The following is a 24,852-nucleotide window of genomic DNA, read 5'->3' as shown; positions in this document are numbered from 1 at the left end:
AATTTGGATAGTGTGTGTGTGTGTGTGTGTGTGTGTGTGTGTGTGTGTGTGTGTGTGTGTGTGTGTGTGTGTGTGTGTGTGTGTGTGTGTGTGTGTGTGTGTGTGTGTGTGTGTGTGTGGTGTGTGTGTGTGTGTGTGTGTGTGTGTGTGTGTGTGTGTGTGTGTGTGTGTGTGTGTGTGTGTGTGTGTGTGTGTGTGTGTGTGTGTGTGTGTGTGTGTTGTGTGTGTGTGTGTGTGTGTGTGTGTGTGTGTGTGTGTGTGTGTGTGTGTGTGTGTGTGTGTGTTGTGTGTGTGTGTGTGTGTGTGTGTGTGTGTGTGTGTGTGTGTGTGTGTGTGCGATCTTTGGCTGGTGACTTTGGAAAACTGGTGGCTGGTGAGCCAAAAGTTAATGTCAAGCCCTGGGCGTAATCTTCTCAGACGGGGGTCTGTCTCTATACTCTATATTAATTTGGGGTTCCTTGCCATGAAAACGTTAGAGAACCAAAACGTCCATGTTGTTGATGAGGAAATGTGTGTTTTTTTTGCCCTTGGTCGGGTCTTTAAATAATTATCGGGAAGTATCATATGAAGCAGCATCCCAAGCCCATGGAAACATAGACATGTTGAAAACACTTTAAGCTGCCAGGCAGGTATCCAATCAGCAGCAATCAGCTAATTAGCAGCCATCACCTGCATGCACAGTGACACAGGAGTAATCAAGATCATGGTACATAACAGTGGTAGTGAAAGGGTTAACCCTTTGTCGTGCGGCAGTGCAAGGGTTAACCTTTCTTCATTGTCGCAGTGAAAGGGTTAACCATTTTTGGTAGTGTGGTAGTGAAAGGGTTAACCTTCTGTAGTGTGGTAGTGAAAGGGTTAACCCTTTGTCATGCGGCAGTGCAAGGGTTAACCTTCTGCATTGTCGCAGTGAAAGGGTTAACCATTTTGGTAGTGTGGTAGTGAAAGGGTTAAAGGGTTAATCCATGTCTAAAACCAATTGTAATAGGGAGGTGTAGTGGTTACGTCATTGCCGTTTTTCGTGTTCCACCCTCTGTCCAACCCATTGACCACCGCATTTCATTGTATACTTGTATGCCGTGACAAATAAAACTCTTGACTTGACTTGACTTGACATTTCTAAATTGTGTCGTTTAAAACAAATAAAGCATTCACATTGGCACCTTTCTGTGCTTATTCATCCACAAGCTATATTGAAAATATTCGCAATTAATCATAAAAAAAATCGCCAAATTTTATTTCAACCAAAAATGCTTAAACAATAATGTTAGTGATAGAAGGGAACTCATTTTATGCAAAACTGGAAAGCTTTTCAATTTCCATGCTGCAGAATTGTTACAATCCATTTTCCCAACGATGAATCCTATACGGGTGGAACAACCATGACGTCAGACTACACCTCCCTATAGAAAATCAAATAGATAATGTACCGTACCACAGACAGACAGACAGACAGACAGACAGACAGACAGACAGACAGACAGACAGACAGACAGACAGACAGACAGACAGACAGACAGACAGACAGACAGACAGACAGACAGACAGACAGACAGACAGACAGACAGACAGACAGACAGACTGACAGACAGACCTCAGTGAGCAGGAAGGAGATGGCAGCGAAGGCGAAGGACCAGCCGTACTTATAGCTGAAGTAGGTCTCGTGGGTCTTTGTCCTGTTCAACATCTCATCATTAATGCTGGAGATGTACAAGACCAGACCTACCACCAGAGACAGGCCTGGGGGGGGGGGGGAGAGAGAGAGAGAGAGGAGAGAGAGAGAGAGAGAGAGAGAGAGGAGAGAGAGAGAGAGAGAGAGAGAGAGAGAGGAGAGAGAGAGAGAGAGAGAGAGAGAGAGAGAGAGAGAGAGAGAGAGAGGGAGAGAGAGAGAGAGAGAGAGAGAGAGGGGGGGAGAGAGGAGAGAGAGGGGGAGAGAGAGAGAGAGAGAGAGAGAGAGAGAGAGAGAGAGAGAGAGAGAGAGAGGTGGAGAGAGCAGAGAGAGAGAGAGAGAGAGAGAGAGAGAGAGAGAGGAGAGAGAGAGAGAGAGAGAGAGAGAGAGAGAGAGAGAGGGGGAGAGAGAGAGAGAGAGGTGGGAGAGACAGAGGAGAGAGAGAGGGAGACAGAGATGGACAACGGATGAAATAAACAAATAAAGTAAAGATAGATAGATTTGCATGGGCTGATGACGTGTAACAGTACCTATCTAATACACATACAAAGACCGAGTTTCATCGAAGGCTACTACTAGGCCTGTCCCCGACTAAGGATTTGTATAGTCGACTTTGATTGGCCAAAATTTGCCGATAGTCGACTGGTAGACTACCCCTTGAATGCAAAAAATATATATATATATACTTTGTTTTTGGGGGGGTCATTGAACTCATTGAACGCCAAAAATGAGTATACTTTCGCCTTCGGTGCCATCTCCTTCCTGATCACTGAGGTTCTGCCTTGCCTGTCTGTCTGTCTGTCTGTCTGTCTGTCTGTCTGTCTGTCTGTCTGTCTGTCTGTCTGTCTGTCTGTCTGTCTGTCTGTCTGTCTGTCTGTCTGTCTGTCTGTCTGCCTGCCTGTCTGCCTGCCTGCCTGCCTGCCTGCCTGCCTGCCTGCCTGTCTGTCTGTCTGTCTGTCTGCCTGTCTGCCTGCCTGTCTGCCTGTCTGTCTGCCTGTCTGTCTGTCTGTCTGCCTGCCTGCCTGTCTGTCTGTCTGTCTGCCTGCCTGCCTGCCTGCCTGTCTGTCTGTCTGTCTGTCTGCCTGCCTGCCTGTCTGTCTGTCTGTCTGTCTGTCTGTCTGTCTGTCTGTCTGTCTGTCTGTCTGTCTGTCTGTCTGTCTGTCTGTCTGTCTGTCTGTCTGTCTGCCTGCCTGCCTGCCTGCCTGCCTGCCTGCCTGCCTGCCTGTCTGTCTGTCTGCCTGCTTGCCTGCCTGCCTGCCTGCCTGCCTGCCTGTCTGTTTGTCTGTCTGTCTGTCTGTCTGTCTGTCTGTCTGTCTGTCTGTCTGTCTGTCTGTCTGTCTGTCTGTCTGTCTGTCTGTCTGTCTGTCTGTCTGTCTGTCTGTCTGTCTGTCTTCCTGCCTGTCTGTCTGTCTGTCTGGCTCCATGCATTCACAGCCAAAACCGAGTATACTGTTTTTAAATGTATTATTACTATACTAAACAGTCCGCCGGACCTTGTTGTGTGATCCTGGTGGATCTGAGTGAATTGGAATTGAAATGACGATCGGATCCCGATAGGTGGCAGTACCTATCAGCAGTACCTACCTTTTGAACTGGGCTAGTTTACTGTGGGGGGGGGGTTTGCTCACTCACTGCTGGGCAGAATAGTATAACATCGGACATCCCTAGTGAAAACGCACCTTATCATCCATAAGTGTGATCGTTTTGTCCTCTTCATAATAATCTCCAATAGTTCGCTCGCCATTGCATAGGCAGTTCTGAGGCTCTAGTGGAGCGAACTATTGGAGATTATTATGAAGAGGACAAACGGTGACGATCCATCCATAACATAAGGTGCGTTTTCACCAGACTATGTTGGATTCTAGTATTTTCAAACAGGCTGTTTGGATGTAACGTTAACGTTATCTGTTGGGCGCTGCCAGAGCCAACTAACGTTATTTATTATTCCTGTTCGGACTCAGACACTTCGGAGCAAGAGTGGACAGGGTTTTGGTGGACCTGCTGACAGGTAATGTCTATTTTACCGAACCCCATCATAAAACATGCCTTTGTAATGATCCCAGCGTCAGAAAACAGGTCCGCGAGGCACCCCCCCCCCCCCCTCCCCGCCATGGTGGCTTTGTGAATAGAACTATTCTACTATGGTCATGTTTACCTTTGACCTGGAAATCGTATAGGTGTCTAGGCGAGCACAAAATGCGCATGCTGCACAGAAAACACGTAATATCGCGTTCCAGGAAACGAGACTGGATTATTTTGAAACGGGACGGGTTTTAGCCCGGGATTGCGCAGGAATGAAGGTATGTAGAACTGAACAGTTTGTTCTCTGTTGGAGTATAAATATTGCCTTTCAAATGAGCCATAGTATTGTCTCCATAGATATAATATAGAATATACGATGGGTCTGCAAACAACGTGAAAATGGTCAAAAACGCTGGCGCCAGGGAGTACAGATGGAAAAGCAGCGTGGCGGTCAATGGGCCTCATTCATGAAGCGATACAAGAAAAGATTTCGTACTTAACTAGCATTTCTTCTTATTTTGTTCTTACCTGGGATTCAGCAATGTTTTCTTATTGTTGCTTTTCTCTCAGGCAAGACCACATTATAAGAGTGGTCGAGAGCACTCTTACCCAGATAAGAAACTATTACCCAGAATAAGAAACTCTTACCCAGATAAGAAACTCTTACCCAGATGAGAAACATTTAAAAAAGCCTACCATTCATAATAATAATAATACATCAGATGTATATAGCGCTTTTCCTAATGCTCAAAGACACTTTACAAAACAATATAATACAATAGAGTTTTAGTAGATCAAATAAAAAAATATATATAAAAAAGTGAGAGAGGAAGGAGTTCATGGGTTGAAAGCAAACCATTGGTCAATTGCCCCCAAATACGACTTTATAAACCCAGAACTTTTCAATAATTATTATTATTATAACTTATTGCGTGCGTTCTTCTTCTGAAATGGATTATATATTGCTGTTAGAACAGTTAGATGCTGGCTGCCCAGGCCGTACGCATAGAACGCATATTTACAACCCTCTCCTCTCCTCTCCTCTCCTCTCCTCTCCTCTCCTCTCCTCTCCTCTCCTCTCCTCTCCTCTCTCTCCTCTCCTCTCCTCTCTTCTCTTCTCTTCTCTTCTCTTCTCTTCTCTTCTCTTCTCTTCTCTTCTCTTTCTCTTCTCTTCTCTCTTCTCTTTCTCTTCTCTTCTCTTCTCTTCTCTTCTCTTCTCTTCTCTTCTCTTCTCTTCTCTTCTCTTCTCTTCTCTTCTCTTCTCTTCTCTTCTCTTCTCCTCTCCTCTCTCTCCTCTCCTCTCCTCTCCTCTCCTCTCCCTCTCCTCTCCTCTCCTCTCCTCTCTTCTCTTCTCTTCTCTTCTCTTCTCTTCTCTTCTCTTCTCTTCTCTTCTCTTCTCTTCTCTTCTCTTCTCTTCTCTTCTCTTCTCTTCTCTTCTCTTCTCTTCTCTTCTCTTCTCTTCTCTTCTCTTCTCTTCTCTTTCTCTTCTCTTCTCTTCTCTTCTCTCCTCTGCTCCACACCTAGTTCTGAGCGCACTCAGGGTTTGAGCCACAGGGACTTTTCAGCGAGAGATGACAGGTGACAGATCCTACCTATAGGTTCGGAAATACCGGATCTGTCACCTGTCATCTCTCTCTGAAAGGAGAGAGCATAGGATCAGCGGCATATACATACAGTATACTGCGCGATTTGTTCTTGACAAGCGCGCAGTCGTTCAGTATTGATTTTGATTTGATTTGATTTGATTTGATTTGATTAGGGATCCCCATTATACAAAAACAATCACTATTGCAAAAAACAAAATTATTAAAAGTCAGTACACACAATGCATAATGAACCTACTGTAACAATTAATATAGCTAAAATTACATTAGTGTAAAACAAAAACAAAAAAATTACTTTACAGTGTTTAAAAAACAATTTAAAAACAATTTAGATTCTTTTTAAAAGTGAATCTACTGTAAATGCAGCAGAGGTTCCGAGGCAGGCCATTCCACAGAGTTAATGCTCTAAAAATAAAAGATCTCCCCAAAGCGCTGGTTCTAGGACCTGGCAATTCAAGCTGCCCACTACTGACAAAGCCTACTTTGCTGGAACGATTTATTTTGCACTATACAGTACGTATACGTACAAGTTTAAGACTTTATTTGTCATGAGATTAACACACACACACATGCGATGAGCGACCCACAGGAACACACACACACACATGCACTGAGTCGCGAGTCGTGAGACATGTGTGTGTGTGTGTCATTTTGAGATCAGTCGCAAATCGCTTCCTGTTGAAGGGATCAGATGCCGAACCACGGCTGTTTTACACGCGCCTCATTCGCCTTATAAGGAGATGGCGGGCGTGTCTGTATGCAAATGAATTGAGCGTGAACGCGCATTTCAGTTTAAGAATGAGTGGGATTCATCATGCAAGACACCTGGGTAAGCACAGATTTGGACGTTAAGAACGGCTTGATGAATGTGGCGGTGGCTTTTCTTATTGTTCTCTTAACAGACAGGTAAGCAAGAATATAAGAAAAATAATAAGAGAGTATTGTTGAATGAGGCCCAAAGAGTTAATGTCTGAAGGAGTCGACTGAAGGCTTCTTGTCCTCTGTGAAAGCATGCAATTTGTCCACTGATGGATACATCTTGATATTAGTCTAGTCTAGTGTGTTCATTAGACGGGTGACATCATCTTTCAGTGCCTCTGTGCCTGTTTTCTTAGGCAGTTAGCCTCTGGTATGCGTGCCATTAGCGTTAGCCACGCTTATAGGCCTCTTTGCTTTTGGAAAGAATGATAAAAAATATGTAATATATATATTTTTTTTGCTTTCGACTGAGAGATGGGCAGTCGACTACGGCTCCTTTCGATTGATTAGTCGACTATTCAGCCCTAGCTACTACAGTCCGTTCCCCAACTACTACTCACTGACCTATATAGCTACTACTGCCAGATGGGATTGGGTCACCAATGTGGCATCACGGACTAGAGTAGATTAATTCCTCTACAGAGATGGGAGTTGAAGACATCGTGGGCACCTGAGAGGATGAAGAAGATTCCGGAGACGAAGGCCAGGATAGTGCGGTGCGGCTGGATGTGACCGATGTTACTCAGCACGAAGCCAATGAGCATGAAGAACAGGCTGACCAGGGGGAAGGGCGTGGCCCAACGGATCATCTCTGGAGAGAGAGAGAGAGAGAGAGAGATAGGTAGAGAGATATGTAGAGAGAGAGATATGTAGAGAGAGATAGGTAGAGAGATATGTAGAGAGAGAGAGAGAGGTAGAGAGATATGTATAGAGAGATAAGTAGAGAGACAGAGAGAGAGATAGGTAGATAGATATGTAGAGAGAGAGAGAGGTAGAGAGATATGTAGAGAGAGAGATAGGTAGAGAGAGAGATAGAGAGAGAGATAGGTAGAGAGAGACAGATCGGTAGAGAGAGAGAGAGAAAGCAAAACAGAGAGAGATAGATAGATAGATAGATAGATAGATAGATAGATAGATAGATAGATAGATAGATAGATAGATAGATAGATAGATAGATAGATAGATAGATAGATAGATAGATAGATAGATAGATAGATAGATAGATAGATAGATAGATAGATAGATAGATAGATAGATAGATAGATCAGGATTTCAGCTTCACCTTATTCCTTTTTCATAGAGCTGATTTAAATACATATGACTGGGGCTGAATTAAGCACATGGGCCTTCCAGCTTTACATAACAAGAGCCACAGGAATTAGAGTTCCCCCAACGTCTTGAACCAATTTTGTCGACTCGGAGGGTTCATCTGATTATTCGATCCAATAAACAGCTGTTCTGACGTGGAGGAGGACGACTCTGTTAGCGGGCCGTTGCACCGGCTATTCAACGGAATCAACCATGAGATCGGTTGAAGATATGGTTGTTTTAACAGTGGACATTAACAAATTAATTAATTAACATTGATTAATCTAATATATTATCTCTACATTTGAGTTTCATTTTTATTTTTATTTTTTAAGGACAGTACACATTGATAAACATTTCTGTAAATGTGTCAGTTGTAGCCAGCTGGCTAATTCGCAACTGTAGTCATTTTGACAAGATGTTATGAGACCGACAATACACCTAGAACGGAAGCATTAAAAGTACAACACAATATTTACAACACAATCCAACATAATAATAAAAGCAATAATAAAATACACAATGAACTGATTAAAAGTGATTACCTGTTTGATTGGTTAATAACCAGGTCTTGAGTTGTTTTGTAAAGGTGTGGTAGGTAGCACAGTGTCTTAGTTCAGTTGGTAGGATGTTCCAGAACTAAGTGGCTCTGACTGCAAAACAGGTGTTGGAGCCATATTGCTTATTATGTAGAATGTTTTCTGTTTTCACATACAGTCATGTGTTTGATATTTAGATTTAAACTCATTCTATATTCTATATTGTGTATTTATTTATTTATCATGAAGCAGAAATAATTTAGTTTGGTCATTTGGAATGATTGCGCCCTCTATTGGCTTGGTATGGTAATGGTAGGCCTAATGGTTCGCTGATTGATAAGCATTAGCGATAGTTTATGTATATAACCTAGTTATATTAGTATTGGCTGAGCGTCCCGCTCTAGCCTTATGAGATACCCCTTATCTCCTAGTACCTACTGTACACCAATACGAACAACTTAATGCACCCATACCTGATCGGGCCCCGCCCCTATGGAGGCGTAGCCTATATAACCATGACTATGGTCACCAAACACTCTTCCTCGCCAAATCTCGTTCCAGCAAAAGATCCCTCAAAAGGGAACTCAGGGCCGCGTAGAGCGGGACGCTCAGCCAATACTAATATAACTAGGTTATATACATAACCTATCGTTATATCTCGTATATGGCTATCGCGTCCCGCTCTAGCCTTATGAGATATGGGTTAGAGCGGACGCGAGACCCGACAGATGTACCCCCTGAGGACCCGTAAGCCCACATCAAGGGGTGCGGGGAGCCCTGTCACCCCAACCTTCCTAATGAAGGGGGGGCGCAGTCAACTCCACCTGAATGCGAACAAGAGGGAACTAGAACCCCTTGAACACACAGCACAGGCGGAACCACGTGTGACTCAACACACTGTGGCCCATACCCACACACTCCTGCTACCCTACCAAAGGACGGGAAGCAGGAAAGGCCACAGACCCCAGAACCGCCTGGGAGACAGAACCCCCGGTCATGTCCATCAGGTAAAACCTTACAATGGGGCCCGGGGAGGACCATGAAGCTGCAGCACAGATGTCCTCCACCGAGGCCGCACCCAGGAGAGCGGCAGAGGCAGCCACCCCACGAGTGGAGTGCGCCCTGACGCCCCCAGGGGGATCCTGCCCAGCCAACGTGTAGCAGAGGGCAATGCCCTCGCACAACCAATGGGACAGGCGTTGTTCGATAGTGCCTTACCGGCATGAGAACCACCGTGACAGACAAAAAGCCGAACGGTGACCCCGAGGTCCTGAGTACGGCTGAGGCAATTCCCAAAGCACGGACCGGACATGACAGGTGAAGGCCCGCATCTAACTCACCACCGTGAGGAGGCGGATGAAACGCCTGAACCACAATATCCCTGGAGCGGAAGAACTCCGGATATTTACAGGCACGAAGGCAGGATTAGGCCGCAGAGTGGCACCGCAATCGGAACGAAAGACAGGCACTCTGGTCGTACCGAGAGAGCACGAAGCACACCCACGCGTCAGCGGAGGTGACGGCCAGCAAGAACGCGGTCTTGAACGACAGCTGTTCCAACGGTGCCTGCTCGAGCGGCTCAAACGGGGCCAAGGACAACCGACCGAGGACCAGTTGAAGATCCCAAGTCGGAGCCCAGGAGCGTTGCACCGGCTTAACGCGTCGAGCGCCAAGCAGGAAACGCTTCACAAGAGGGTGGCTGAACAAGACATCCCCTCAAACCCCTCATGATAGGAGGATATAGCTGCTGCATATACCCTCACCGTCGAAGCCGACAGTCTATCAAGGAGAGACTGGAGGTAACTAAGGACAGCATCCAGGGGGCAGGAGACTGAGTCCCGGCCCCCCGCCTTACACCACACTTGGAACATACGCCATCTGCCCGCGTAAGCGCGACAGTGGAGGGAGCATGCGCATTCCGGATGGTAACACCATCAGGATCAAGAACCTGCGCCCCTCAACGTACCCGTCCCAACAACTGACCTAACAGATGTATGGGGAAGAATCCCAGGCGGCACGGCATCGGTCCCAGACCTGCCTGGCTATGTTCGGACGTAATCCCCACCCGTCAGGATGAGGACCGCCCCACGACAGTACACCCGTACCCACATTCTCCCTGCCGGGGATGTGGGGAGCCCTCAGGCCGCGCAGATGGAGGACGCCCATAGCCAGCCGCCCGCCGCCTGGTGCAGACGGGGGAGCGTACTCCTCCCTGTTTGTCGATACACGACACTGACATCGTATCGTCCGTCCTGATCAACACCATTTGTGGACCAGAAGGACCGCTTTCAACACCAACACATTGAACGTAGCGCAGACCGGGCAGCATGGTTTGCCAGCTGCCCCCTACTGCATTGGCCCGACGCGTCACCAGCGAGGGAGGCGTCGGTGAAAAACGCGACGTGAGACAGCGCTGTAACCGTCCTAGGACGGAACCTCCCGAGCGTGTTGACAACACGCTCTGAGAGGGATGCCCATAGCCCTCCAACCGTTGACTGGGAAGAGGAGTACTCTACTTCCAGTCTACAGCAACCCCAGGCTGGTAGAGACCTGCCTGGTACGAGACCTGACGATCCACCTTGACCGCGAAGGACCAGAACGTCGTCAGGGCAGAACACTCCGTAACCCCTGACGACGCAGAGGCCCCAGTGCGGCCTCCACGCACTTGGTGAAGATGCGGGGAGCCAGAGAAAACCGAACGGCAGCGTCTGGTACTCATACGCTAACCCTGCAAAGGAAGTGTAGGTAAGCCCTAGGATGGAAGATCGGAGATGCGCATACGCATCCTACAGGTCTATGGAGGAGAACCAGACCCCCACCTGACAGTGTTCAACAGGTAGGAGACGATCCAAAAAATGCTGAACCTTCCCATGTGGCGCAGGTCCGCCAGGAACTGTAGATAGTTGGCCCGGTCCCCCCGCTGTGCGTTGCCAACCCTGGAACCGTGTGAGCAGAGCGTTCCGTGTCGGGACATCTGACCCTGACACCACCCACGAGGCAATTGCACCCAAGGGGGGACCCCGACAGAAAGGGCCGGTTTGATACGGGGGGCTTCCTAGGTGAAAAAAGCCCCCCCACTGAACACCCCTCCAGAACATGCTGAGGAGTTGTTCTGCAGCCAGACATGCAAGGTGTAAGGACCCCATGGGTTCCTACACACCGTAGCCCTGCAGTGATATTACTACCACCCCAAATCACGCGTGCCTGCGAGACCACTGCCAATGTTTCAGGAGTGGGAGGCACCAACATGATACCTGGCCTGGCGAAGGCGAGGCCGGGGAAGCCCGCACTGTGTGCCTCAAAAGGTTTCGAGCCCCCCTGCTGACAACACTTAAGTTGACAGACGTAACACCAGGCTCAACCAACACAGCTTATGGTGTGGGAGCCGCTTGACAGCACAACATTCTCACGGACAGACCCAGGCTCAGCCATCAACTGGGTGTCAGCCCCTGTCCCCATGAGAAGCGAAAAGTGGGGCCGCCCGCGCTTCAATGGAGGCACGCGGCCCGCAGCCAAAGGAAACAATCAGAGCCCACTTTTTCCGCTGGTGTTGGGGAAGGGAGTGATCGGAGAGCGGGCTGCTCGCGGCAGGACGGTGACGGCTTGTTTGTTCAAGCCGAACCCATCCAACATGGCCGATCCCTCGGCCGCCAAGGCTGTCGGCCTTGTGGACACCTGTCGAATCAACGCCCAGGATACCTCCGGCAGGGGAAAACATGGCCGCCTGTCGAGGGCCTCTCTTCCGTGCTGTCTCTTCTTCTGGCTGCGCGGTGTGAGGCGGTGTGGGGCCTAGGACAATACCGCCTGCGCTCCAGCAGAAGACCAAAATCCCCTGCGGAGAGGGGAACCCTGAGCGGTTATAGCTTGCGGCTGGGCCAAAGCTAATAACGTCAACAACCTCGCGCGATGTGTCGACGTCGGCTGGCCCTCAAGGCCCCGCCACCAGACACCATTTTTTTAATAGAAAAAAACAGCAATTCGAACACAGTTCTAATCGCTGCCAATTCCATACCGTGGCGGTACAAGCTTTAGCAGCCCACCAGCCACTCGCCAGGCCGACCCACCCATGGCGTCGGCCGGGCGGGGCACTGTTTCAATATGTCAAAAACAAAGGACTGATGTTAACACGGAGCACCAGTGGTGGTTGCAAACAGCAACCTCCACTGTGGTGTGCACCATGAAAGGGTAAATGAATAAAAGAACTAAACCACAAAATACTGTAGAATGAGCAAACCCATATACACAACGTTAAGGGGAGGCGGACCAGAGCGAACTAGTCCCGCCTTCATTCAAAATATTCACAACAGCACACCAGCCCTAGCTTAGCCCATTTACCAAAAAAGGTAAACAAAGCCCCCCGCGCACTACTCCCCCAGTATACCGATTGACCGTCAGTATAAAATGGTTGAGAGGAGAGAAAGCTGTAGCAAAGACAGACCTTCTCAAAGCAGAGTGACAGAACGAAACAGTAGCCCACTACACTACTACTACAGCCTAGCGTGAGGCGATGTGGGACCCAGATCAACAACCGCCTGCGCACAGACACGCAACATGTTTACCATGTCGGCTGGACCCATAGCCCCACTACCCGACGCCAATGTGGATAGGAACTAGCCAGCTGAGCCATAACCCGCCGTTAAGTCCCATCCTGCAGTAATATAGCTCTACTGCTACACCGCCGAGCTCACGCATCGGCCCCAGATGGGGACACCGTTCCACAGACCCCGCCGGAACACAAAGGTAACTTAACTGGCTAGGCCTACCCTGTTATCAACCCATTTACCCGTAAAAAAGGTAAATAGGACTCAGCAAACCCCCACAACAGCTACCGACTGACCTTCATTGATGAACCGGGCAAGAGGAGGGAGAAGTGACAACATCTCACGGCGGAGACATTAGAACAACGTAGCAGTTAGCATGTAGCAGTAGTGTTAGCATGTAGCATTAGCGTTAGCATGTAGCATAGCATTAGATGTTTAACAGCACGCCCAAGACCGTTTGGAAACCCGTTCACTGCAGTGAAACATTCACCAAACCATCCTGCCCCCGGCGCCAACACACAACATGGTTGTGTAACAAAACAAACCAGCATTACTAACACTAATACCCATGCCTGAAGACACAGGGCCTACCTGGGCACAAGCTGGCCCGACAGCCAATATTGCACAGCTGAACCTTGGTCAGCTGCTATCAGACGAGGAAACATCAACATAGGCCCGTCGTGTCGCTGAAAACATGCTTTGAAGATGCCAGGGGCCAGCAACCTCCGGTAAGCTTTCAACATTACACAATTCCTCCAATCTTTTTCATACTACTAGTTACATACGGTGCACGCAGCCGATACGATGGAACGAAAATAGAGGAAGAGTGTTTGGTGACCATAGTCATGGTTATATAGGCTACGCCTCCATAGGGGCGGGGCCCGATCAGGTATGGGTGCATTAAGTTGTTCGTATTGGTGTACAGTAGGTACTAGGAGATAAGGGGTATCTCATAAGGCTAGAGCGGGACGCGATAGCCATATACGAGATATAACAGGTGTTAAAATGGGTGTCTACCGGGAACAAGGACGGTTTTTATTTGGAAAAGACGGGGCGATCATACAGTTTTTCGGGCACCACACACACGCAGCAACCACAGTTTAATATTCGCAGTGTGTTTTGTAGTTTGTTCGTTGGTTTTTGTTTGGTATTGTGCATCCTATACTTGGAGATCGATGGGATCACAATAAACAACATCTGAACTTGATACGACTCAACTGAATTAATTGTTTGCTGATAAAAGGTGCGTCTGAAAAGTTTTACCCCGTTCTGATCGCGGCTGATGACTTTTGGGATTTGCCGATACAACAGGACTGACTGAAGGAGCTGGACCTAAACGGCACAGTACAGTCCCCTCTCTGGGTAGATCTTGTGGACCTATTATAAGATGTTTTTTGTTTGATAAAAGTACTGAGAGTTCACTTGTTAGCCTGGAGTAACATATTATCTCTACACTTCACCTGTTAGCCTGCAGTAACATGTTATCTCTCTACACGTCACCTGTTAGCCTGCAGTAACATGTTATCTCTCTACACTTCACCTGTTAGCCTGCAGTAACATGTTATCTCTACACTTCACCTGCAGTAACATGTTATCTCTACACTTCACCTGCAGTAACATGTTATCTCTACACTTCACCTGTTAGTAACATGTTATCTCTACACTTCACCTGTTAGTAACATGTTATCTCTACACTTCACCTGTTAGTAACATGTTATCTCTACACTTCACCTGTTAGTAACATGTTATCTCTCTACACTTCACCTGCAGTAACATGTTATCTCTACACTTCACCTGTTAGTAACATGTTATCTCTACACTTCACCTGTTAGTAACATGTTATCTCTACACTTCACCTGTTAGTAACATGTTATCTCTACACTTCACCTGTTAGTAACATGTTATCTCTCTACACTTCACCTGCAGTAACATGTTATCTCTACACTTCACCTGCAGTAACATGTTATCTCTACACTTCACCTGCAGTAACATGTTATCTCTACACTTCACCTGTTAGTAACATGTTATCTCTACACTTCACCTGTTAGTAACATGTTATCTCTACACTTCACCTGTTAGTAACATGTTATCTCTACACTTCACCTGCAGTAACATGTTATCTCTACACTTCACCTGTTAGTAACATGTTATCTCTACACTTCACCTGTTAGTAACATGTTATCTCTACACTTCACCTGTTAGTAACATGTTATCTCTACACTTCACCTGTTAGTAACATGTTATCTCTACACTTCACCTGTTAGTAACATGTTATCTCTACACTTCACCTGTTAGTAACATGTTATCTCTACACTTCACCTGTTAGTAACATGTTATCTCTACACTTCACCTGCAGTAACATGTTATCTCTACACTTCACCTGCAGTAACATGTTATCTCTACACTTCACCTGCAGTAACATGTTATCTCTACACTTCACCTGTTAGTAACATGTTATCTCTACACTTCACCTGCAGTAACATGTTATCTCTACACTTCACCTGTTAGTAACATGTTATCTCTACACTTCACCTGCAGTAACATGTTATCTCTACACTTCACCTGTTAGTAACATGTTATCTCTACACTTCACCTGTTAGTAACATGTTATCTCTACACTTCACCTGCAGTAACATGTTATCTCTACACTTCACCTGCAGTAACATGTTATCTCTACACTTCACCTGTTAGTAACATGTTATCTCTACACTTCACCTGTTAGTAACATGTTATCTCTACACTTCACCTGTTAGTAACATGTTATCTCTACACTTCACCTGCAGTAACATGTTATCTCTACACTTCACCTGCAGTAACATGTTATCTCTACACTTCACCTGCAGTAACATGTTATCTCTACACTTCACCTGCAGTAACATGTTATCTCTACACTTCACCTGTTAGTAACATGTTATCTCTACACTTCACCTGTTAGTAACATGTTATCTCTACACTTCACCTGCAGTAACATGTTATCTCTACACTTCACCTGTTAGTAACATGTTATCTCTACACTTCACCTGCAGTAACATGTTATCTCTACACTTCACCTGCAGTAACATGTTATATCTACACTTCACCTGTTAGTAACATGTTATCTCTACACTTCACCTGTTAGTAACATGTTATCTCTACACTTCACCTGTTAGTAACATGTTATCTCTACACTTCACCTGTTAGTAACATGTTATATCTACACTTCACCTGCAGTAACATGTTATCTCTACACTTCACCTGCAGTAACATGTTATCTCTACATTTCACCTGCAGTAACATGTTATCTCTACACTTCACCTGCAGTAACATGTTATCTCTACACTTCACCTGCAGTAACATGTTATCTCTACACTTCACCTGCAGTAACATGTTATCTCTACACTTCACCTGTTAGTAACATGTTATCTCTACACTTCACCTGTTAGTAACATGTTATCTCTACACTTCACCTGCAGTAACATGTTATCTCTACACTTCACCTGTTAGTAACATGTTATCTCTACACTTCACCTGTTAGTAACATGTTATCTCTACACTTCACCTGTTAGTAACATGTTATCTCTACACTTCACCTGCAGTAACATGTTATCTCTACACTTCACCTGCAGTAACATGTTATCTCTACACTTCACCTGTTAGTAACATGTTATCTCTACACTTCACCTGTTAGTAACATGTTATCTCTACACTTCACCTGTTAGTAACATGTTATCTCTACACTTCACCTGTTAGTAACATGTTATCTCTACACTTCACCTGCAGTAACATGTTATCTCTACACTTCACCTGTTAGTAACATGTTATCTCTACACTTCACCTGTTAGTAACATGTTATCTCTACACTTCACCTGTTAGTAACATGTTATCTCTACACTCCACCTGCAGTAACATGTTATCTCTACACTCCACCTGCAGTAACATGTTATCTCTCTACACTTCACCTGCAGTAACATGTTATCTCTACACTTCACCTGCAGTAACATGTTATCTCTCTACACTTCACCTGTTAGTAACATGTTATCTCTACACTTCACCTGTTAGTAACATGTTATCTCTACACTTCACCTGCAGTAACATGTTATCTCTACACTTCACCTGTTAGTAACATGTTATCTCTACACTTCACCTGTTAGTAACATGTTATCTCTACACTTCACCTGTTAGTAACATGTTATCTCTACACTTCACCTGCAGTAACATGTTATCTCTACACTTCACCTGTTAGTAACATGTTATCTCTACACTTCACATGTTAGTAACATGTTATCTCTACACTTCACCTGCAGTAACATGTTATCTCTACACTTCACCTGTTAGTAACATGTTATCTCTACACTTCACCTGCAGTAACATGTTATCTCTACACTTCACCTGTTAGTAACATGTTATCTCTACACTTCACCTGCAGTAACATGTTATCTCTACACTTCACCTGTTAGTAACATGTTATCTCTACACTTCACCTGCAGTAACATGTTATCTCTACACTTAACCTGCAGTAACATGTTATCTCTACACTTCACCTGCAGTAACATGTTATCTCTACACTTCACCTGTTAGTAACATGTTATCTCTACACTTCACCTGTTAGTAACATGTTATCTCTACACTTCACCTGTTCATAACATGTTATCTCTACACTTCACCTGCAGTAACATGTTATCTCTACACTTCACCTGCAGTAACATGTTATCTCTACACTTCACCTGTTAGTAACATGTTATCTCTACACTTCACCTGTTAGTAACATGTTATCTCTACACTTCACCTGTTAGTAACATGTTATCTCTACACTTCACCTGTTAGTAACATGTTATCTCTACACTTCACCTGCAGTAACATGTTATCTCTACACTTCACCTGATAGTAACATGTTATCTCTACACTTCACCTGCAGTAACATGTTATCTCTACACTTCACCTGTTAGTAACATGTTATCTCTACACTTCACCTGTTAGTAACATGTTATCTCTACACTTCACCTGCAGTAACATGTTATCTCTACACTGCACCTGTTAGTAACATGTTATCTCTACACTTCACCTGTTAGTAACATGTTATCTCTACACTTCACCTTTTAGTAACATGTTATCTCTACACTTCACCTGCAGTAGCATGTTATCTCTCTACACTTCACCTGTTAGTAACATGTTATCTCTACACTTCACCTGTTAGTAACATGTTATCTCTACACTTCACCTGCAGTAACATGTTATCTCGACACTTCACCTGTTAGTAACATGTTATCTCTACACTTCACCTGCAGTAACATGTTATCTCTACACTTCACATGTTAGTAACATGTTATCTCTACACTTCACCTGTTAGTAACATGTTATCTCTACACTTCACCTGCAGTAACATGTTATCTCTACACTTCACCTGTTAGTAACATGTTATCTCTACACTTCACCTGTTAGTAACATGTTATCTCTACACTTCACCTGTTAGTAACATGTTATCTCTACACTTCACCTGCAGTAACATGTTATCTCTACACTTCACCTGTTAGTAACATGTTATCTCTACACTTCACCTGCAGTAACATGTTATCTCTACACTTCACCTGTTAGTAACATGTTATCTCTACACTTCACCTGCAGTAACATGTTATCTCTACACTTCACCTGCAGTAGCATGTTATCTCTCTACACTTCACCTGTTAGTAACATGTTATCTCTACACTTCACCTGCAGTAACATGTTATCTCTACACTTCACCTGCAGTAACATGTTATCTCTACACTTCACCTGTTAGTAACATGTTATCTCTCTACACTTCACCTGCAGTAACATGTTATCTCTACACTTCACCTGCAGTAACATGTTATCTCTACACTTCACCTGCAGTAACATGTTATCTCTACACTTCACCTGTTAGTAACATGGTATCTCTCTACACTTCACCTGCAGTAACATGTTATCTCTACACTTCACCTGTTAGTAACATGTTATCTCTACACTTCACCTGTTAGTAACATGTTATCTCTACACTTCACCTGCATTAACATGTTATCTCTACACTTCACCTGCAGTAACATGTTATCTCTACACTTCACCTGTTAGTAACATGTTATCTCTACACTTCACCTGCAGTAACATGTTATCTCTCTACACTTCACCTGCAGTAACATGTTATCTCTACACTTCACCTGTTAGTAACATGTTATCTCTACACTTCACCTGCAGTAACATGTTATCTCTACACTTCACCTGTTAGTAACATGTTATCTCTACACTTCACCTGTTAGTAACATGTTATCTCTACACTTCACCTGTTAGTAACATGTTATCTCTACACTTCACCTGCAGTAACATGTTATCTCTACACTTCACCTGTTAGTAACATGTTATCTCTACACTTCACCTGCAGTAACATGTTATCTCTACACTTCACCTGTTAGTAACATGTTATCTCTACACTTCACCTGCAGTAACATGTTATCTCTACACTTCACCTGCAGTAGCATGTTATCTCTCTACACTTCACCTGTTAGTAACATGTTATCTCTACACTTCACCTGCAGTAACATGTTATCTCTACACTTCACCTGCAGTAACATGTTATCTCTACACTTCACCTGTTAGTAACATGTTATCTCTCTACACTTCACCTGCAGTAACATGTTATCTCTACACTTCACCTGCAGTAACATGTTATCTCTACACTTCACCTGCAGTAACATGTTATCTCTACACTTCACCTGTTAGTAACATGGTATCTCTCTACACTTCACCTGCAGTAACATGTTATCTCTACACTTCACCTGTTAGTAACATGTTATCTCTACACTTCACCTGTTAGTAACATGTTATCTCTACACTTCACCTGCATTAACATGTTATCTCTACACTTCACCTGCAGTAACATGTTATCTCTACACTTCACCTGTTAGTAACATGTTATCTCTACACTTCACCTGCAGTAACATGTTATCTCTCTACACTTCACCTGCAGTAACATGTTATCTCTACACTTCACCTGTTAGTAACATGTTATCTCTACACTTCACCTGCAGTAACATGTTATCTCTACACTTCACCTGCAGTAACATGTTATCTCTACACTTCACCTGCAGTAACATGTTATCTCTACACTTCACCTGTTAGTAACATGTTATCTCTACACTTCACCTGCAGTAACATGTTATCTCTACACTTCACCTGCAGTAACATGTTATCTCTACACTTCACCTGTTAGTAACATGTTATCTCTACACTTCACCTGTTAGTAACATGTTATCTCTACACTTCACCTGCAGTAACATGTTATCTCTACACTTCACCTGTTAGTAACATGTTATCTCTACACTTCACCTGCAGTAACATGTTATCTCTACACTTCACCTGCAGTAACATGTTATCTCTACACTTCACCTGCAGTAACATGTTATCTCTACACTTCACCTGTTAGTAACATGTTATCTCTACACTTCACCTGTTAGTAACATGTTATCTCTACACTTCACCTGTTAGTAACATGTTATCTCTACACTTCACCTGCAGTAACATGTTATCTCTACACTTCACCTGTTAGTAACATGTTATCTCTACACTTCACCTGTTAGTAACATGTTATCTCTACACTTCACCTGCAGTAACATGTTATCTCTACACTTCACCTGTTAGTAACATGATATCTCTACACTTCACCTGTTAGTAACATGTTATCTCTACACTTCACCTGCAGTAACATGTTATCTCTCTACACTTCACCTGCAGTAACATGTTATCTCTACACTTCACCTGCAGTAACATGTTATCTCTACACTTCACCTGTTAGTAACATGTTATCTCTACACTTCACCTGCAGTAACATGTTATCTCTCTACACTTCACCTGCAGTAACATGTTATCTCTACACTTCACCTGCAGTAACATGTTATCTCTACACTTCACCTGTTAGTAACATGTTATCTCTACACTTCACCTGTTAGTAACATGTTATCTCTACACTTCACCTGTTAGTAACATGTTATCTCTACACTTCACCTGCAGTAACATGTTATCTCTACACTTCACCTGTTAGTAACATGTTATCTATACACTTCACCTGCAGTAACATGTTATCTCTACACTTCACCTGTTAGTAACATGTTATCTCTACACTTCACCTGCAGTAACATGTTATCTCTACACTTCACCTGTTAGTAACATGTTATCTCTACACTTCACCTGTTAGTAACATGTTATCTCTACACTTCACCTGTTAGTAACATGTTATCTCTACACTTCACCTGCAGTAACATGTTATCTCTACACTTCACCTGTTAGTAACATGTTATCTCTACACTTCACCTGTTAGTAACATGTTATCTCTACACTTCACCTGCAGTAGCATGTTATCTCTCTACACTTCACCTGTTAGTAACATGTTATCTCTACACTTCACCTGTTAGTAACATGTTATCTCTACACTTCACCTGTTAGTAACATGTTATCTCTACACTTCACCTGCAGTAACATGTTATCTCTACACTTCACATGTTAGTAACATGTTATCTCTACACTTCACCTGTTAGTAACATGTTATCTCTACACTTCACCTGCAGTAACATGTTATCTCTACACTTCACCTGTTAGTAACATGTTATCTCTACACTTCACCTGTTAGTAACATGTTATCTCTACACTTCACCTGTTAGTAACATGTTATCTCTACACTTCACCTGCAGTAACATGTTATCTCTACACTTCACCTGTTAGTAACATGTTATCTCTACACTTCACATGTTAGTAACATGTTATCTCTACACTTCACCTGCAGTAACATGTTATCTCTACACTTCACCTGTTAGTAACATGTTATCTCTACACTTCACCTGCAGTAACATGTTATCTCTACACTTCACATGTTAGTAACATGTTATCTCTACACTTCACCTGTTAGTAACATGTTATCTCTACACTTCACCTGCAGTAACATGTTATCTCTACACTTCACCTGCAGTAACATGTTATCTCTACACTTCACCTGCAGTAACATGTTATCTCTACACTTCACCTGTTAGTAACATGTTATCTCTACACTTCACCTGTTAGTAACATGTTATCTCTACACTTCACCTGTTCATAACATGTTATCTCTACACTTCACCTGCAGTAACATGTTATCTCTACACTTCACCTGCAGTAACATGTTATCTCTACACTTCACCTGTTAGTAACATGTTATCTCTACACTTCACCTGTTAGTAACATGTTATCTCTACACTTCACCTGTTAGTAACATGTTATCTCTACACTTCACCTGTTAGTAACATGTTATCTCTACACTTCACCTGCAGTAACATGTTATCTCTACACTTCACCTGTTAGTAACATGTTATCTCTACACTTCACCTGCAGTAACATGTTATCTCTACACTTCACCTGTTAGTAACATGTTATCTCTACACTTCACCTGTTAGTAACATGTTATCTCTACACTTCACCTGCAGTAACATGTTATCTCTACACTGCACCTGTTAGTAACATGTTATCTCTACACTTCACCTGTTAGTAACATGTTATCTCTACACTTCACCTTTTAGTAACATGTTATCTCTACACTTCACCTGCAGTAGCATGTTATCTCTCTACACTTCACCTGTTAGTAACATGTTATCTCTACACTTCACCTGTTAGTAACATGTTATCTCTACACTTCACCTGCAGTAACATGTTATCTCGACACTTCACCTGTTAGTAACATGTTATCTCTACACTTCACCTGCAGTAACATGTTATCTCTACACTTCACATGTTAGTAACATGTTATCTCTACACTTCACCTGTTAGTAACATGTTATCTCTACACTTCACCTGCAGTAACATGTTATCTCTACACTTCACCTGTTAGTAACATGTTATCTCTACACTTCACCTGTTAGTAACATGTTATCTCTACACTTCACCTGCAGTAACATGTTATCTCTACACTTCACCTGTTAGTAACATGTTATCTCTACACTTCACCTGCAGTAACATGTTATCTCTACACTTCACCTGTTAGTAACATGTTATCTCTACACTTCACCTGCAGTAACATGTTATCTCTACACTTCACCTGCAGTAGCATGTTATCTCTCTACACTTCACCTGTTAGTAACATGTTATCTCTACACTTCACCTGCAGTAACATGTTATCTCTACACTTCACCTGCAGTAACATGTTATCTCTACACTTCACCTGTTAGTAACATGTTATCTCTCTACACTTCACCTGCAGTAACATGTTATCTCTACACTTCACCTGCAGTAACATGTTATCTCTACACTTCACCTGCAGTAACATGTTATCTCTACACTTCACCTGTTAGTAACATGGTATCTCTACACTTAACCTGTTAGTAACATGTTATCTCTACACTTCACCTGTTAGTAACATGTTATCTCTCTACACGTCACCTGTTAGTAACATGTTATCTCTACACTTCACCTGCAGTAACATGTTATCTCTACACTTCACCTGTTAGTAACATGTTATCTCTACACTTCACCTGTTAGTAACATGTTATCTCTACACTTCACCTGCATTAACATGTTATCTCTACACTTCACCTGCAGTAACATGTTATCTCTACACTTCACCTGTTAGTAACATGTTATCTCTACACTTCACCTGCAGTAACATGTTATCTCTCTACACTTCACCTGCAGTAACATGTTATCTCTACACTTCACCTGTTAGTAACATGTTATCTCTACACTTCACCTGCAGTAACATGTTATCTCTACACTTCACCTGCAGTAACATGTTATCTCTACACTTCACCTGCAGTAACATGTTATCTCTACACTTCACCTGTTAGTAACATGTTATCTCTACACTTCACCTGCAGTAACATGTTATCTCTACACTTCACCTGCAGTAACATGTTATCTCTACACTTCACCTGTTAGTAACATGTTATCTCTACACTTCACCTGTTAGTAACATGTTATCTCTACACTTCACCTGCAGTAACATGTTATCTCTACACTTCACCTGTTAGTAACATGTTATCTCTACACTTCACCTGCAGTAACATGTTATCTCTACACTTCACCTGCAGTAACATGTTATCTCTACACTTCACCTGCAGTAACATGTTATCTCTACACTTCACCTGTTAGTAACATGTTATCTCTACACTTCACCTGTTAGTAACATGTTATCTCTACACTTCACCTGTTAGTAACATGTTATCTCTACACTTCACCTGCAGTAACATGTTATCTCTACACTTCACCTGTTAGTAACATGTTATCTCTACACTTCACCTGTTAGTAACATGTTATCTCTACACTTCACCTGCAGTAACATGTTATCTCTACACTTCACCTGTTAGTAACATGGTATCTCTACACTTCACCTGTTAGTAACATGTTATCTCTACACTTCACCTGCAGTAACATGTTATCTCTCTACACTTCACCTGCAGTAACATGTTATCTCTACACTTCACCTGCAGTAACATGTTATCTCTACACTTCACCTGTTAGTAACATGTTATCTCTACACTTCACCTGCAGTAACATGTTATCTCTCTACACTTCACCTGCAGTAACATGTTATCTCTACACTTCACCTGCAGTAACATGTTATCTCTACACTTCACCTGTTAGTAACATGTTATCTCTCTACACTTCACCTGCAGTAACATGTTATCTCTACACTTCACCTGCAGTAACATGTTATCTCTACACTTCACCTGCAGTAACATGTTATCTCTACACTTCACCTGTTAGTAACATGGTATCTCTACACTTAACCTGTTAGTAACATGTTATCTCTACACTTCACCTGTTAGTAACATGTTATCTCTCTACACGTCACCTGTTAGTAACATGTTATCTCTACACTTCACCTGCAGTAACATGTTATCTCTACACTTCACCTGTTAGTAACATGTTATCTCTACACTTCACCTGTTAGTAACATGTTATCTCTACACTTCACCTGCATTAACATGTTATCTCTACACTTCACCTGCAGTAACATGTTATCTCTACACTTCACCTGTTAGTAACATGTTATCTCTACACTTCACCTGCAGTAACATGTTATCTCTCTACACTTCACCTGCAGTAACATGTTATCTCTACACTTCACCTGTTAGTAACATGTTATCTCTACACTTCACCTGCAGTAACATGTTATCTCTACACTTCACCTGCAGTAACATGTTATCTCTACACTTCACCTGCAGTAACATGTTATCTCTACACTTCACCTGTTAGTAACATGTTATCTCTACACTTCACCTGCAGTAACATGTTATCTCTACACTTCACCTGCAGTAACATGTTATCTCTACACTTCACCTGTTAGTAACATGTTATCTCTACACTTCACCTGTTAGTAACATGTTATCTCTACACTTCACCTGCAGTAACATGTTATCTCTACACTTCACCTGTTAGTAACATGTTATCTCTACACTTCACCTGCA

The 24,852-nt window shown here is 43.4% G+C and overlaps 1 protein-coding gene across 1 annotated transcript in view; it reads right to left on the bottom strand.

Annotated features, from left to right (window-relative positions):
* Positions 1 to 24,852, bottom strand: part of LOC311232412 (voltage-dependent calcium channel gamma-5 subunit-like) — a gene marked incomplete at both ends in the record, with an annotated part of 90,106 nt that overhangs the window by 7,607 nt on the left and 57,647 nt on the right. Inside the window, 2 exons of the mRNA XM_084319196.1 lie at positions 1,592 to 1,737; positions 6,722 to 6,862. Of these exons, the coding sequence (XP_084175322.1) occupies positions 1,592 to 1,737; positions 6,722 to 6,862 (287 nt within the window). The remainder of the gene's footprint in view (positions 1 to 1,591; positions 1,738 to 6,721; positions 6,863 to 24,852) is intronic.

This window comes from Notolepis coatsorum (genome assembly GCF_963971535.1).
Source record: "Notolepis coatsorum genome assembly, chromosome: 7".
Lineage (NCBI taxonomy): Eukaryota > Metazoa > Chordata > Actinopteri > Aulopiformes > Paralepididae > Notolepis > Notolepis coatsorum.
The sequence above is the reverse complement of the archived record's forward strand: the minus strand, read 5'-3'. Positions and strand labels throughout refer to the sequence as shown.